Source organism: Mandrillus leucophaeus, unplaced genomic scaffold (genome assembly GCF_000951045.1).
Source record: "Mandrillus leucophaeus isolate KB7577 unplaced genomic scaffold, Mleu.le_1.0 Scaffold1701, whole genome shotgun sequence".
In the NCBI taxonomy this organism is placed as follows: Eukaryota; Metazoa; Chordata; class Mammalia; order Primates; family Cercopithecidae; genus Mandrillus; species Mandrillus leucophaeus.
The window spans coordinates 169,494-188,232 of record NW_012101701.1 but is presented as its reverse complement, the minus strand read 5'-3'; the positions used below and the strand labels follow the sequence as shown (position 1 = coordinate 188,232).

At 35.9% G+C, this 18,739-nt stretch overlaps 1 protein-coding gene across 1 annotated transcript in view; it reads right to left on the bottom strand.

The window, feature by feature from the left end:
- LOC105537316 (catenin alpha-3-like) overlaps window positions 1-18,739 on the bottom strand; it is a gene marked incomplete at its 3' end in the record, with an annotated part of 150,931 nt that overhangs the window by 2,770 nt on the left and 129,422 nt on the right. Inside the window, exon 5 of the mRNA XM_011976893.1 lies at window positions 15,955-16,121. Within this exon, the coding sequence (XP_011832283.1) occupies window positions 15,955-16,121 (167 nt within the window). The remainder of the gene's footprint in view (window positions 1-15,954; window positions 16,122-18,739) is intronic.

The window sequence follows — 18,739 nt, the reverse complement described above, 5'->3', positions numbered from 1 at the left end:
TGACTTGAACATTTTTTTAACAGGCCACAGTGGTTAATCATTGAAACAAACCTCCAAGATTTTCTATATTTGTTCAGTACATGATAATTTTTTTATATTGATTATTTCTCCAAATAAATGATCTCCCGGTTGGAGACAAGTTGGGGAAAGGAAGCACAATTAATTCAAGAGATTTTTAATACTCCTGGATTTTACTTATTCAAAGTTTTGAGTGGGAATTTAAAATGAGCCAAAAATCCCAGAATAATTTGTTGAACCTTGAATTTTTCCTGTGTGCTTTTTTTTAACTCATTATAAACCAAACTCAAACTTTAAAAAGCTCAGTGAATTAGACTAAACCCAAAACAAACCTTGGACATACAAGACAAGAATGGGTGGAGGAAAACAATATCCCTAAGACCAACACTTACTGGGAAAGTAAGCACTGTCAACACTCCCAGAGTGTGTTTTCTCATCAAATTATTTCTGCTCAGAAATAATAATAGTAACCCATCAAATAAAACAGCAGAAACTATAATTGTTCATCTCACATTAAAATAGCTGACAAATTGTTTTGCAAGAAAGAGAAGCATAGAAAAGGCAACAGGGAAATGTCTACTTTGTCTCAGCAGTCCCTTTTCCCAGATACATTTTTTTCTCCTTTTTCCTGACAATACATATATAAATAAATCTAAGCCAATGTTCTATACAAACTATGCATCCAATGAGTTCATGTAAATTATGTAGATTCATGGAGTAATTTGAGAAAGACACGAAGAAATAGGCTGAAACAGCAGGAAAAAAAAATGCAGCCAAGGCTCTGGCAAACAAAGTTTTCCTTGCCCTCAATGCCAACGCCCTGGCTTCCTTTCGTAATCAGATCGATTGATTCAAATAACTCTAAAGCTCCAGCAGCCTACTAATTCCCGTAATTTAAAAACATCAAGTAGCATTGCTCCAAAACAAGAGCTAGCTCCACAGTCATCATTTTTTTCTTATTTAGTATTTCATGCATTTATACAAGGTGCTGGATGCTACCCGTAGCATGAAAAGAAATCCCATACCCGCAGCAATATGTGTACAAAAGGGTATCCAAGAAGTGCCTGATGGAAAGCATTATATCACCAAGTGTGATCTTAGTGTCCGTAAATTGTCTGTTTGAAACAATGCCAAAAGTTTCTAGAGACTAAAGCAAAAGGAAACAATAGTCAAAGAAATAATATATTGATCCTCTATAAATATTAATACTTAGAGTAAAAAGAAATTGTTTTAAGCATAAGAAATTGCTAATCTACCTTACTTAAATATGGCAACCACAGAACAATCAAAAATAAAGTATTACAGAGAAAGAAATTACTTAATGTTTCTGAACTTAATCCATTGATTTTCATACATATTTTCCAAATGAACTTACAAGATGATAATACCACTCATTAAAAGGAAGTTTACAACTGAAGCAGAAAATTAAAGCTCACACACATACCTCAAATGATTTTTTTTTTTTTTTTTGGCTGTAAGGAATGATTATAAAAGTTAAGAACATAGGGCAAAACTGGGCTTGAGATCTAAATTAGAAACAGTTCTATGTAGGTGAAGGCACACTGGTCTTGAGGTCTGAGGTTCAAGTCCTTGCTATGCCATTTTAAAACTGCATCACTTTGGACAAGTTATTACTATTTCAATTTTGATTGTGTTATCTATAACACAGGACAAACTGTCTTTGCCTGCCTACTTCATTCAGTTGTTGTGAAATCAGTTGAGGAAAAATAAAAGACATTCATTCAACAAACATTTCTCAATGAGCAACATACCAGACATGTAAGAAACAGAGGAAAACAAAAGAGAAACAACTCTTACCCTAACAGGTTTTGCAATCTAGCTTTATAGGTTACTGCTTTATAAACTTACAAGTTCCATAAAATTGAAAAGACCATTGTCATTAAGCTCATGACACCTTTCAGTAGTGAACAAGGACTGAACAAAAGGGTCATTCAATAATTGTTTATAGAACAGCATCACTGTGCAAAGCACTGGGCTTGACACTGTGAGAAACATCAAATTTATGGTGAGGCATGGTTGGAAAAATGACGAAATCATTGATGCTTTATGAAAAGTTTGGCCAGGCACAGTGGCTCATGCCTGTAATCCCAGCACTTTGGAAGGCCAAGGCTGGCAGATCACTTGAGGTCAAGAGTTCGAGACCAGCCTGGCCAACATGGTGAAATCCCATCTCTATTAAAAATACAAAAATTAGCCGGGTATGGTGGCATGCGCCTGTAATCCCAGTTACTTGGGAGACTGAGGCAAGAGAATTGCTTGAGCCCAGGAGACAGTGGTTGCAGTGAGCCGAGATCGCACCACTGCACTCCAGCCTGGGTGACAGAACAAGACCATATCAAAAAAAAAAAAAAAGTTTATGGGCAATGCCCCCAAAGAAATCAGCAGTTTACAAATGGATAACCCATTTTGAGAAGGGTCAAGATGATGTTGAAGACAAAACCCACAGCAGCAGACCATCCACATCAATTTGTAAGGAAAAACTTAATCTTGTTTATGCCCTAATTGAAGAGGACAAACAATTAACACCAGAAGCAATAGTCAACATCATAGACATCTGTACTGGTTCAGCTTATACAACTCTGACTGAAAATTTTAAGTTGAGCAAATTTCGCCTGGATGAATGCCTAAATTGTTGCACACAGATCAGTTGCAGATAAGACCAGAGTTTTCACTGAAATATTTTAACAATTTTAATTTCATCAAGCTCTTTAAGTATTCCTTTTGAGAAATGTAACAAAAGACGAACATGGATTTACCAGTATGATCCTGAAGACTGAGCACAATCAAAGCAATACCTACCAAGAGGTGGAAGTGGCCCTGTCAATGCAAAAGCAAGCCAGTCAAGAGACCAAAGATCATGGCAATCATTTTTTAAGATGCTCAAAGAATTTTGCTTGTTGATTATCTGGAAGACCACGGAATGAGAGTATCTGTTTATTGTGAGGGTGTTTTGAGAAAGCTAGCCAAAGCTTTAGCAGAAAAACACCGGGAAAGCTTCACCAGAGTCCTTCTCCACCACAAAGCTCCTGCTCATTCTGCTCATTCCTCTCATCAAACAAAGGCAATCATTTAAGTTTCAATATAAAATCATGAGGTATCCACCTTACAGTCCTGGTTTGGCTCCTTCTGACTTCTTTTTGTTTCCAAATCTCAAAAAATATTTAAAGGGCATTCATATTTCTTTAGTTAATAATGTAAAAAAGACTGCATTGGCACAGTTAAATTCCAGGACATTCAGTTCTTCAGGGATGAACTAAGTGGCTAGTATCATTATTTACAAAAGTGTCTTCAACTTGATGGAGCTTATGATGAGAAACAAAGTTCATATTTTTTATTTTTTTCTTTTAATTCCATTTTTCTGTGAACTTTGTGAAGTCCCCTCATCATTACCCTGCTTAAAATTCTTTAATGGTTTCCCCTTAGCTTTCAGACTATAGTTCAAACTTTGCAACTTAGCACATAGACCTTTCAAATTAGGTCTGTGCCTACCTTTCCAGCTTCAACTCTTGTTCCTCCCACACAGTTTACCCTTCATCTCAGCCATTCAGGACTATTACAAGTCTTTCAGCATACATCCTCCTCTGCAGGTAAAACGCTCTCTGCCCCACTACCTTCTTTCTCTAGTCAACTCTCCAAACTCAGCCACATAGTATTCATTCAACATACCCTCTCTTAATACAATTCCCACCTCCATAACACTTTGTACCAACCTCTACCATAATAACATATTGTTAATTTACTTTTTATCTAGTCTGTAAATTCCAGGAGAGCAGGATCATTATGGTATTTTTAGAAATTTGAATCCCTAGCACATACTAGAGTGATGGTGACTTCCACAAAGTAAGCACACAAAAATAATGATTTGCTGAGGTGATTAATTAATTAATCAAATCAGAGATAACTGGAAAGGTGCTGATTCTTTCTTTAAAAATAAAAATTTTAGATGTTTTAAATTTGTATTGTCAAAGGTCATAAAATTTCAATTAAACAGGAGGAATAATCTCAAGAGATCTATTGTACATCATGGTGACTGCAGTTAATACCAATAAATTATACATATGAAAATTGCTAGAGTAAATTTAAGTGTTCTCACTACCAAAAAATTGATAAGTATAAAAGGTAATGCATATACATTAAATAGCTTGAGCTAGTCATTCCAGAATGTATACATATATTAAACCATCATGTTATATACTATAAATGTATATAATTTTTACTTGTCAAAATAGGGGGATATAGAATGGATAGTTAATGGATATAAAAATAAAGTTAGATGGAAAAAAAATCTGGTGTTTGGTAGCACAATATAAAGACCATAGTTAACAATAATTTATCACATATTTCAAAGTAACTAAAAGAGTGGAATCAGAATGTTCCTAACACAAAGAAATGATAAATGCTTGAGATGATGGATATTCCAATTACCCTGATTTTATCATTACACATTATATGCTTTTATCAAAATATCACATGTACCCCATAAATAAGTACAACTATTATGTATCCATATTAATTAAAAATAAAATTTAAAAAATATATATGTTTGAAAAAAATTTTCTTCTTCCCTAAAATTTCCAATAGGAAATTCATGACAAATCAAAAGCAAGTGTGCCATATTTGTCTCTATTTCTTATTTCTCCTCTTATATCTTGATGTGGTTTGGCTGTGTTCCCACACAAATCTCATCTTGAATTATGACTCCCACAATTCCCACATGTCATGGGAGGAACCCGGTGGGAGGTGATTGAATTATGGGGGCGGGTCTTTCCTGCACTGTTCTCTTGATAGTGAATGAGTGTCACGAGATCTGATGGTTTTAAAAACGGGAGTTTCCCTACATAAGCTCTCTCATTGACTGCCATCATTCACATCAGATGCGACTTGCTCCTCCTTGCCTTCCAACACGATTGTGCAGCCTCCCCAGCAAGGTGGAACTGTAAATCCATTAAACCTCTTTCTCTTGTAAATTTCCCAGTCTCAGGTATGTCTTTATCAGCAGCATGAAAACAGACTAATACAGTAAATTGGTACCAGTAGAGTGGGGTACTGCTGTAGATACCTGAAAATATGGAAGCAACTTGGGAACTGGGTAACAGGCAGGGGTTGGAACATTTTGGAGGGCTCAGAAGAAGACATGAAAATGTGGGAAGGTTTGGAACTTCCTAGAGACTTGTTGAATGACTTTGCCCAAAATGCTGATATGCATATGGGCAATAAAGCCCAGGCTGAGGTGGTCTCAGCAGGAAATGAGGAACTTGTTGGGAACTGGAGCAAAGGTGACTCTTGTTATGTTTTAGCAAAGAGACTGGTGGCATTTTGCCCCTGCCCTAGAGATTTGTGGAACTTTGAACTTGAGAGCAATGATTTAGAGTATCTGGTTTAAGAAACTTCTAAGCAGCAAAGCATTCAAGAGGTGACTTGGGTACTGTTAAAGGTATTCAGTTTTATAAGGGAAGCAGAGCATAAAGTTTGGAAAATTTGCAACCTGACAATGTGATAGAAAAGAAAATCACATTTTCTGAGGAAAAATTCAAGCCAGCTGCAGAAATTTGCATAAGTAATGAGGAGCCATATGTTAATCCCCAAGACAATGGGGAAAATGTCTCCAGGGCATGTCAGAGGCCTTCACAGCAGCCCCTCCCATCACAGGCCAGGAAGCCTAAGAGGAAAAAGCAGTTTTCTGGGCCAAGTCCAAGGTCCCCGTGCTGTGTGCAGCCTAGGGACTTGAGCCCTTTGTCCCAGGGCTCCAGCCATGGCTGAAAGGGGCCAATATTAAGCTCAGGCCATGGCTTCAGAAGGCAACTTCTGAAGCCTTGCCAGCTTCCATGTGGTGCTGAGCCTGTAAGTGCACAGAAGTCAAGAATTGAGGTTTGGGAACCTCTGTCTAGATTTCAGAGGATTTATGGAAATGCTTGGATGTCCAGGTAGAAGTTTGCTGCAGGGGCAGGGCTCTCATGGAGAACCTCTGTTAGGAGGTATGGAAGGAAAATGTGGGGTTGGAGGCCCAACGCAGAGTACCTACTGGGGCACCACCTAGTGGAGCTGTGAGAAGAGGGCCACTGTCCTCCAGACCCACCCCAGAATGATAGCTCCACTGACAGCTTGCACAGTGCACCTGGAAAAGCCACAGACACTCAATGGCAACCCATGAACGCAGCCAGGAGGAAGGCTGTACCCTGCAAAGCCACAGGGGGAGAGCTGCCCAAGACCATGGGAACCCACCTCTTGCACCAGCGTGATCTGGATGTGAGACATGGAGTCAAAGGAGATCATTTTGGAGCTTTAAGATTTGACTGCCCTGATAGATTGTGGACTTGCATGGGGCCTGTAGCGCCTTTGTTTTGACCAATTTATCCCATTTGTAACAGTTGTATTTACCCAATGCCTATACCCTCATTGTAAGGGAGGAGACCACCCCTCATATCGTCTTATGCCCAATTTCTGCCTTCAAAGAAAGAAGAAGTAAAAACTAAAAGGAAATGAAATCCACAGGGAGACAGCCCAGTGCCACACCCTGGGCCTGGTAGTTAAAGATAGACCCCGACCTAATCGGTTATGTTATCTATAGATTACAGACATTATATAGAAATGCACTGTGAAAATCCCTATCCTGTTTTGTTCTGATCTAATTACCAGTGCATGCAGCCCCCAGTCATGTACCCCCTGCTTGCTCAATCATGACCCCCTCACACGCACCCCCTTAGAGTTGTGAGCCCTTAAAAGGGACAGGAATTGCTCCATTGGGGAGCTCAGCTCTTGAGACAGGAGTCTTGCCGATGCCCCCGGCCAAATAAACCCCTTCTTTAACTCAGTGTCTGAGGAGTTTTGTCTGTGGCTCATCCTGCTACAATCGTATCTAGGAAGTAACTAACTTGCTGTTGATTTTACAGGCTCATATGCAGAAGGGACTTGCCTTGTCTTAGACGAGACGTTGAACTGCGGACTTCTGAGTTAATGCTGAAATGAATTAAGACTTTGGGGGAATGTTAAGAAGGCATGATTAGTTTTGAAATGTGAGGACATGAGATTTGGGAGGGGCTGGGGGCAGAATGATATAGTTTGGTTGTGTCCCCACCCAAATCTCATCTTGAATTGTAATTCCCAAAGTTCTCACATGTCATGGGAGGAACTGGGTGGGAGGTAATATAATTAAGGGACCAGGTCTTTCCTGCACTGTTCTCGTGATAGTGAATGAATCTCATGAGATCTGATGGTTTTAAAAACAGGAGTTTCCCTGAACGAGCTCTCTCTTTGCCTGCCGCCATCCACGTAAGATGTGACTTGCTCCTCCTTGCCTTCTGCCATGATTGTGAGGCCTCCCCAGCCATATGGAACTGTAAGTCCATTAAACCTCTTTCTTTAGTAAATTGCCCAGTATCAAGTATGTCTTTATCAGCAGCGTGAAAACAGACTAATACACATCTTAAATACCAGTCTCGACTTGCTCTTTTTCTTTACATCTTAATATGCTTTTACGTATTTTGCCTAAGATCTTTCACAAAATATACAAAGCTCCTAACAGCTCTTAATTATACAGTAATTTTCCCTTTATCAGCTGCTGATATGTTCAATAATAAAAGGCTTTAGAAACTCTTTTTGTTGGTACATATCTGCCTTTTAAATAGAGGGTGGCCTCAAAAAGTCTCAGCTGCCAATATGGTAGTGTGATTTTTCTGTCAAAATAAATATTCATCACAGTCAGAATTATTGTTTGTCCACAAATGCTTTATAAAATTATGTGACAAATGTTAAATATACATTTGACAAAAGTTGCTAAATTCTGGAGCCATTTCTTGTAAGATGTTGGTCTATTACCTAATCCAAAGGGATCAACATTCCCAAAACAAATAAAACCTGACCATGGTATGATAAATGGAAAAAGAAAAGTTAGTTCAACTCAATAGTCAAATTTCCCTTCATTTTTAGGAATAAGTACATCATTTCACTCTAAGGGCCAAAAAGTGGGAGCAAGATACCACAGTGGAGAAAGATGGAACAGGAAAAGAAGGTGAAAGAGAACTCATACCAGTTCTTGCCAAGTAATTCATGTCAAGTATCATTCAGTCTTCACAAGACCCTTTCAAGGTATTCAGAATAAGTTATATTCTCCCCATAACTCAGAAAAAGAAACCAAAGCTCACAGATTTTTAACTTTCCCAAAATTACCTGGCTAATCAACAACACAGTTGGGATCCAAGCAAGGTCTCCATGCTGCCAAAAGCCATGTTTTCTCCCCATAATGTCGTGACCCAGTAAACAGAAGCCATCCAAACCTATTTTCTTCCAAATAAAATTGACCCTTAGAAATCCAGATGCCAGGCGGGGCACGGTGGCTCACACCTGTAATCCCAGCACTTTGGGAAGCCAAGGTGGGCAGATCACCCGAGGTCAGGAGTTTGAGACCAGCCTGGCCAACATGGCAAAACCCTGGTTTTACTAAAAATACAAAAATTAGCCTGGCATGGTGGTACATGCCTGTAGTCCCAGCTACTTGAGAGGCTGAGGCAGGAGAATTGCTTGAACCTGGGAGGCGGAAGTTGCAGTGAGCTGAGACTGCACCATTGCCCTCCAGCTGTGCAAAAAGAGCAAATCTCTGTCTCAAAAAAAAAAAAAAAATACAGATGCCAATAAAACAAGATGTGGAATCCTAAGAAGAACAAATAGTACAGAAAAGCTTGAAACACTTGAACAGTATCAAAGAGAGAAACATTTTGACTTAAATTCCTATAAAAAATTTATAAACAATGATGACAATAGAGCCAAAATACCTTTCCAAGTTTCTACAATTGATGAAATACTGAAATATCAGCATTTTTTTTCCCTGTGTCCCCTATTACCTTTCATTTGGACCTGTTTTCCCCAAAAGAACACACACATTTCCTTAAGGAACTAGACACATTTAAAAGTGCCATGTCAGGAATCCTTGATTATTTAATTTGGCAGTACTTGTCCGTTTCAGGGTTGCACAGTGACCCATGTTTACACTAGTTGGTAGTCTCAGACTATGTCCTTGGAAATGTTCTATTGTAATTGCTTCTCCTGTGGCAGTCTCAGTGGAGAGAGTATAATTTAATAGAAATAAGAAAGCTTTACAAAATCGGGAAATATATAGATACATGCTATTAAAAGAGAGTAACATCTCATTTATCTGACATCTAAAAGGAAATATACTTCAAAAGGGTTGAAAAAAATCTGGTATGTAGGAAAAGTCATAAGAAGGAAAATAAGTTTGAGACCAGTCTGGCCAACATGGCAAAACCCTGTCTTTACTAAAAGTACAGAAATTAGCTTGGCATGGTGGTGTACACCTGTAATCCCAGTTATTCGGGATTATACTCGAAATATACTTCAACAGGGTTGAAAAAAATCTGTTATGTAGGAAAACTCATAAGAAGGAAAATAAGAGTAAGACCACTTAAAAAAAATTGTGAGCTCAGAGGAATTCTTTAATGCTATGAAATAAAGAACAAAAACAGAAAACGTAGCAGGAACTTGTGTAAGTGTCAGGAGGGCAAAAAAAAAAAAAAAAAAAAAAATCCAGAAGCCTGCATGAAATAGTAAAGATGGAGGAGGAGAAAGGCAGGCCTTGGTCCATTACATGCAAAATAAGGACAAGAAATAAAAAGGCAGTCCTCTGTTTTGGGAGAAAAAATAAGTGTGTGCCCAGGAGAAATTCACATCTTTAAAGTGGACAACCTCCTCCCACCAAAAATCTATAATAGATTATTATATAGTAGGATTGGGGAGTGTGGTGGCTGACTACAGAATTCTTCTTAGGAAGGGCACTACCTATACTGAAGAAAATACCTTAATGAGTAATTTAAGGTGGGTAGTGATATCCTAAGGACACAAATAAGCAGGGGCCAAGTCGAGTGCTAGAGAGATAACTATTCTTTCCTGCATTCCCATAAACAGAATTTAGAAGTCTGAGGGAAAGTAGCTAGAGAGAAAAAATGTGGAAGAGCAATGAAATGGAGTTGCTAAATAAGATTTTGAAGATTTCTAACATACAAATTGAAGCCACTTAGAATATATTGTTGCAATATAGAAATCCCTCCCTTCCATCTTCTTGTAAGTTTCTGTAAGGTTTACTATATTCACATATTCTGGCCTACTCTGGTAGGGTTAGAGACTGTGTGTGTGTGTGTGTGTGTGTGTGTGTGTGTGTGTGTGTGTGTGTGTGTCTATTTGTGAAAGGGGAAAAGGCCAACTCCAGATTCTGGGTGAACATAATGTAGAATAGAGATAGAAAGACAATCTATAAATGAAAGTAATTCAGTGGAAGCAAAAGCTTGGAGCCAGAGTTGAACCTGAAAATATGAGCTCTCAAGGAATTTGCAGAAATTTGGGGGAGAACATTATACTTGATAGGACACAGAATGAGGGTTTAAACTAATTATACTGAGATCTTAAGTGCAAGAAGATCCCAGCAAACAAGTGGTTCTGCATCATAAGTAAGTGGATTACGAGTAATTTAAAAAATGAAGGTCAGAACAAAAGATTAAAGAAATAAAAGCAGGCAAGCAATGGTCACTTAGAGCTCTTATTGGGTCATTAAAAAGCAAGTCATGCCAAACTAATTTCATTTCCTTTATAACTGGGATTACTAGACTGATAAATCTACAATGCCACAAACAATGTATCTTGATTTCAAGAAGGTCTTTCAAGAAGTGCTTGAGGAGGTCCACATAAAAGCTTTGCAAACTGTGATCTCCTTCCTCATGTTATTTGCCATTTACTTTCTGTGTCTAATCACATCAACTTGGAATCCTAGGACACAGCAGAGCAAACTTGTATTCCTGCTTTGCCAAACTCTTGCAATCATGTATCCTTCATTCCACTTATTCATCCTGATTATGGGAAGGAGGAAGCTAAAACAGACCTCTCTTTTGGTTTAGTGGCAGGTGACGTGCTGAGTGAAAGGACAGAAACTCTCAACTCCATAGATTCACAAGGGGAGCATCGTGTGTCTTCTAGCAGAAAATAAACTAATGGTGTCTGAAACATTGTATATTTCTATTGGTTTTTCCATAGCGTATGTGCTTGAGTAATTTCAAAAGATACCTAGAACACTCTTTTATATATATATGTGTGTGTGTGTATATATATATGGGTGTATATGTGTATACATGTATGAATAACAACATTGACCATAAATTATGAGGCTGAGTATATTTCACATATATAATGTATGCATATTTTATGATAGTTCATTGTATGATATTTCATGTGAAGCATTTATTATCTCTATTTATAATTAAGAACTTACAGCTTTTATGAAGAAATCATTGCTGTTTTCCATTGTAATTTGTACCCCATATATGTAGTACTTAACTATCATTGTTTGAACCTCTAAAGTTTTGAATTGTAAAGACGTTCAGTTCTAAATCAATGATGAGAATGTATCTCTGGGTAGGTTTTGTTTCATTATGAATTCTTATTTTATATTTAGTATAAAGCAAATAGAATTTTGGTTAGATAATGTTGTACACAATGAAATTTGAGTGACAAAAAAAAAAGGAAGAAATAAAGAAGCATGGTTTATACAGCAGCCCAATGAAGCAAGCTTGAAGCTCATTTCAACAACTTTACTCAAAGGGTGTTCATATTTGATTGATATTATCTAAAAGAAAGACATAATACTGTTTTCCATGTCATTAAACAATTTTTCATGAATAAATTTGAAAATGATATAAGGTTAGGAAAAGAAGACAAAATCGAGAGTCAAAGGAGCCTGATGAACTATAACAAAAAGCTAGAATTAATAAGATAAAGTTCAATGAATATAAATGTAACTTCTACCTTTACATATTTTTTAAAAAACTAGTATCAGAGGAGGAAGATCTGGATTAGGAGTAGTTTGAGCTCAGAGAGTTGGAGGTTTTAACTGTTTTCAAAATCAATATGAACAAACAACATGACAAGGCTATTGTGATAGGTAAGATCATGTTAGACATTAAATCAGGGATGCGATTGTACATTTATATCACAGAATGTTCACATCAGAGAGTTTGTTTTGATTTCAAGACATTGATTTCAACATTTTATGGAAGTTACCTACAATCCAGAGTGCATAGAAAAGGATTTACAGAGATGATTAGGGGGACTTCTATTTCTTGTAATGGCAAATTAGAAATTCAGTCTGATCCTCTGCTGAAGGAAACAAATAAGGTTTGATGATAAAACAACTCATCTTAAAAACATCAAAGAGCTAATAAGGCAGTGAGAAATTACCTGAAATGGGTCTCAGAAGAGGCAATGTTCAGTATCCAATCAAAAATAGCCATTCACATTCTAAGACAAGACACCATGAGCAAAAGCAAGGAAAATGATAGCAGAAGCAGGCACCCTGGGAGTCCAAACACCAGAGATCTCAAACCTTCCAGATCAGACAGTTCTGCTCACCATGTCGAGTAGATCAAAATAAAGATTGAAAATTTCAGCAGGAAACTAAAAGTCATACAAAGAAATAAAAGTCAATTTGAAAAATACATAGAAATTCTATGGTATTTAGAGTGGTCTGGAACTACCATATAAGGGACATTCAAAAGTCAAAAAATTTTCAGCCTAGAAAAGGGGAGACATAGGTAAGTCCCAAGAGTAATCATCAGTTATTTGAAAAGAGCTTTTTCTATTGCCTTGATTCTGTGTTGCTCCAGAAAGCAAAACTAGACCCACTATTTGAAATAGCAGGGAGGCAGTTTTAAGTTCAGTTTGAGAAATATGTCTCCAACAATTAGAATTGTCCAAAATCAGCTTCACTGTCTGAGAAAATTGAGATTGTTATCATTATTAGTGATCATCTACTGTTAGGCAGTTGCATATATTGCATATTATCAGAGAGTCTTTCTACTTCACGTAAAATATCAAACTGTAAGGGCACTGAAGTTTCTCCACTATGATTCTTTTGATTCCAAGTAGAAGCTAATATTGTCATAAACATTATTAGAAAAATTCCAAACTGACATTTCCCAAAGTATGGTTTCAGAAAGTCCCAGGATTAATATACTATGGAAGAGTTCTGGGGTCAAAAACATTTGGGAAATTCTGAGTTAAGCCGAGTTAAACAGGCTTCTTCGTGGCAATATTTCTCAACAACTTTAATGTGCTAATGTGCATCAAAACATTCATGGGAATTTATATGTGCAGCATTGATAACTTACAACAAGAAACAACTTTTTTCCTTTTCCATATTTTCAAGACATGTTCTACAGAATACTTTTGGGGAAATGTTGGGCTAAATAATTCTAATCTTGATGATCTCAAAAACAATTTAGTGGTTTTCATTCTACATGAAGTCTTGAAAGAATTGAGTTGATAATATGATTCATATATAAACTTTTCATGAGGATGAAACCATGAAAAACTATCATAATTTACCACAAAAGATGTTCCCTTCTCTTTGATAAGATGCCACTTCCTTTTTCATAACATATCACTCTTTTACTACACATACTTATATGTGACATATAATCTAGTTGAAATTGAGGCTCTAAGTGTGAGAGAGGATGGTTAGAATTTAAAACACCTTCTGGCATATCTAACTTACTTTAACAACTGGTTGTAGGTCCATGAATTTGCCAAAACTTTTAAAAGCTGTTTGTAGTTAAAGCTGTTCTAACTATTAGGGTAGTAAGCTCCAAAAGTTTTAATTCTTTCCTGTTGCCTTGAGCAAGTTACTTAAATTCAATGTGCCTCAGTTTTCTCATGTGTTAAATAGAAATCATGATCATAGGGCTGTCATAAGAATTGAATTAAAAGAGATAATCCAGCACAGTGTTTGGTACATTATAAAAACCCAATAAATATTAACTCTAATTTTTACTGCAAGAGGTACTTTGCTTTTGTTTGATCTACAATGCCATCCTGCTTCATTTGCATGGCATAATGTAGGTGAATTACCAACCTCTGTGCCTAACTCCTAGTGGACACTCAACTAAAATGGTAGTGAAGGTGATTTTATTCTTTATATACAGTTACTTCCTAATTGGTTATGAAGGTGGCAGTTTTCACATTGCAAAAGTCCTGCATTCTGCCCTATCTCAACAAATCTAGAGTCTAAAACAGGAATTATTGGGTCATTGGAACTAGGTATTACCATGTCACTGGAACTAGGAATTACCTGCCACTTAATCTTTTGTACCCATTTCTTTTTTACAGCATTTGTTAGTGTCTGTATTCAAATATGAGACAAATGAATCTCAGAAATGTTCAGTAATTTGTCTATGGTTATTAAACAAACCAAGAAGCAAGTAACAGAAACCTTTGCTCAATTATGTCACCTACAAATCCACTAGTAAACAGCTGCTGGTGATGAAAACAATTCCCTTTCCTAAAAAGCTACTTAAACTGAAAAAAAAAAAAAGGATCGAATTGCTCTTTTTACTGTAATAAAACTATCAGTTCAGTAATTTGTCTATGGTTACTCAACAAACCAAGAACCAAGTAACAGAAACCTTTGCTCAATTATATCACCTACAAATCTTCTAGTAAACAGCTGCTAGTGATAAGAACAATTCCCTTTCCTAAAAAGCTACTTAAACTTAAAAAAAAAAAAAAAAAAAGGATTGAATTGCTGTTTTTATGGTAATAAAACTATCAAAAGAAAAAAATGGAAGTACAAAGAGAGGGTCACTGTAGTGTTAAAATAAGCAATAGTGAATACAAGAAAGATACGGCCAGGTGTATTGGCTCACACCTGTAATCTCAGCACTTTGGGAGGCCAAGGTGAGAGGATCATGAGGTCAGGAGTTCGAGACCAGCCTGGCCAACATAGTGAAACCCCATCTCTACTAAAAGTAAATAATACAAAAAATTAGCCAGGCATGGTGGTGTGTGCCTGTAATCCCAGCTATTTGGGAGGCTAAGGCCAGAGAATTGCATGAACCCGGGAGGCAGAGATTGCAGTGAGCCGAGATGACCATTGCACTCCAGCCTGGGCGAAAATGTGAGACTCCATCTCAAAAAACAAAAAGAAAAAAAGAAAAAGACAAAGACAAAAAGAAAGATGCAAAGAAAGGTTTAGTTTAGCAGTTAGAGAAAATTATTTTGACAAGAAGGTTAATCAAATAAGACCATTGTTTGCTTAATAGAGTAGCGATAGTAAAATCACAGACACTTTATGAAAATGCAGATGTATTTATAGACAGAGTGTAAGGGTCCTTTTCAAGCAGAAAATACAACAGATATAAAAAGAGTTCTTTGCAACCTTTTCATCTGAACACTACTAATGATTTGGTCAAACTAAGAAAATAGACTTTAATAAAATTCTCTTTCTACTAAAAATGTGCTAAATGGGTTTGTCTGAAAAAATAAAGCATTCAGGATATCTTGCTAACTTTGTATCATACTAGTTAATATGCATTATTTACTTGTATTAAATACATGTCTACATTTTCCTAATGGATTACTACAGACATCACAGACTACCTGTAAACATGCACTCTTTATCCTGAATCAAGAGGACGTGGCAAAGTAGAATTCATTTACAAACCAGGATAAATTTCCAAATGTCTTAAGCTTTTTCTATTTTTCAAGTCATTTATACTCATATGTTTATTATATATTATCTATATAATGATGTTATTTATTTATAGAGAGCATAGTTATTTAAATGATGTTATTTATTTATAGAGAGCACAGTTATTTAAGTGATCAAAAGTCTGTAACTTTTCCTAGTCATTTCCTTATAAGCAAGCCATCTTCTGTTTAATTTCCCATTGGCTTTAGAACTAACTCTGGCTTCCTTATTTTGAGGTATACATTAGTCTTCACAACCCAGTCTAGTCTGCTTCTGAAGGGGTGATGTTAAGAAATGAGAGTGAAGCCAAGATGCACTAGGATCGACGCCAGGTTCAGAGAATGAAATTAGAAGTGAAGACAATGCCAAGGTAAACTAAGCCATCTTTTACTTACAGCTGACACATGTTGCAAGAGGCACATGACATCAATCATGTCCGCAAGGATAAGGAGTCTCGTCACTGCAGCCAGCAAGGCACGGGCAGCTTGAACCACAGCCTCCCTTTTTGGGAGAAAACAGGGGTCATCTGTAAATCTCTCAGCTGATACTTTCAGAGCTTCACCTGAAAAATACAACCCCAAATAAGTTATACTTTAAGTTTCAACTATGCCTATTTCAGAATTTATCAGCTAACCTAATTCCAAGTAAATTCCAAGACTAAGCATAATATAAAAATATTGTCAGTTGACAATTGTCAACACATGGTTTCTCAATAAACAATGCAGTTTCAAATTAACATTTGTTTTTGACAAATATTCTGGAATTAAGAAGCATGATATCATTTTCCTGCAAGAAAATTGTGCTCAATTGACTAGGAACATCTAGTAAAATTGCTGTCCACTTCTGCTTTTGCTGAATCTCGTTTCTTGTAAAAGGTTTTATTACTAAAGCTTCAATCATAAACAATCCTGCTTATAAAAACAAGGTAAATCTTTATTGAGTTGGAAAGTAACTCAATGGATGTTAGAAAAGAGGTAGTCTTTAAGATAATAAGACTGCAGCTCTCTGATAAAAGTTTAACATAGGCAAATTTATTCTAAACTGTCAATATAATGAATAAACTATATCCTAGATTTAGTCACAGAAATAGTACTTCATAGTGCATAATTGTTAAAGAATATTGTGTTCACTATTTTTAACGCCTTTTCATTTAAAATATATCTTGTTATTAAATATGTACTCATTCATTGTTTTACGTTCCCAGTTCAGAAGGGTATAAAATGAAAATATTCAATAAAAATCTCTCTTTACTCCCATCCAATAGCATAATTGATAATTACCACATCCACTATTTTTTAAGTTTTTAAATCTAAACTTATTTTTATTATAAAAGTATTATAATACATGTCCATTACTTTTGAATAATTCACCACACCAAAGAACATCAAGTAAAAATTTTAAAAGTCTCCAAACTAATCCCCCAAAGCACCAACTATTCAGCTCTTGTATATCTGTCCAGAAATTTTTACATGAATGTATGATTTATGTGTATAAGTATATATAGATACATATGTTTTATATACATAAATGTATACATGTTTTATATATGTATGTTTTCTGAATATATTCATATACATTCATATATACAAATATATGTTTTATAAAGACAGAGATTTTATAAGAAAACATAGTTATTGTATATGTTACAAGAAGAGAAGATAAAAATATAGAGCCTTTAACAAGTAGTATCCTACTAGAGAGATTTTCTATAATTTCTTCTTGCTTATCAATTTATTTTCCTTTCATACTGGGAAACAGATGACCAGCAGACAATATAGCACAAGAATTAACAGTGTGTACTCTGGAGCCAGACTGCTTCAATGTCTCTGTCCTAGTATCTTAATCAAGTCACTTAATATCATTACTCTTCATTTTCTTCTTTTTAAAATTAATTAATAATAATAACTACTATTTTATGAGTATTAAATAAGAGTACATAAGGCATATTTCATTGATACACTGTAACTTATTTTACCAGGCCCCTAATGAACACATAAGTCATTTCCAACTTTTTCCTATTTCATATAATACTATAGAGAATGCCCAGGACATATGTCTTTACACGCATGAACAAGTTTAGCCGTAGAATAAATTCCTAAAAGTAGAATTCCTGAGTCAACAGGCAAATGAATTTTAAGTTTTGTTACATATTGCCACAAAATTCTCCAAAATACAGTCATCCCATCAAAAATATACAAAAGGGTCTGTCTTATCCGTTTATGGATTACATCCGTAAATATTTTAGTTTTCATTGACTCATGAACCTTAGCATAAAGAAAACTGAATCAATTATTTTACTAAATAAAATAAAGAATACTGTTTCTTATAATTGACAAAACTTGTGAGGAGGGTCTGAGACTGTCTCAACATGTTAGTATGTCTCATTTAGATCTCTTTAGCAATACCAAGTGAGGAACTATGACTCTAGATACTTCTGAGATCAAATTCTTATATGCCCCATCTAGTTCTGGGACCCTGGACACTAAATGCCTTCAATGTCTTTATCTAGAGAAAGGGGTAAAAATATGATTTATCTCACAGTGTTTCTTGGATGCTTAGATGAGATAGTTCATATAATATATTTAGCACAGTATTTAAACATGGAAAGCACTCAACAAAGATTAACTGTTACTTTGGGGAAAATTTCTAATAGAGATGGTAAATTTTTAAGACCAATAGGTGGGTGATTTTCATGTGCTTCTCTGCAAGTCAGAATTGCTGCTATAAGACTGTGAAAAGTTAAACTGACCTCCAAAATTTAGAAAGCAGATGAATGCCCGCAAAAAAAGATTAATTTTTTATTGTTGTGATTCTGACTTGGAAAGTTATAATAGCCTCTTTAGAATACTGTCTTTGACTTCACATACTAAAACTAAATATATATCAAAAAATTACATATTTTTTACTCTAAAAATATTGGAATGTTGAACAACTGGCTGAAGAGCCATATTCAGAAAGAGATAATTTAAACAATTATTATATTCTTGTCTTTGTTAAGGGAATATGAAAAGCCAGTCAGGTAGCTCTGTTGGAAGGAGAAATGTCACCCCCAAAATACATTAATAAAGATGCTATAACTTAAATTCTTATTGCTGGACTTGTCCCTAATTTCCCCAATATTCGTAACCCTTTTCAGCTGGTTTCAGCCCACACTCTGGTCTTAAATTAAACATCACTTCC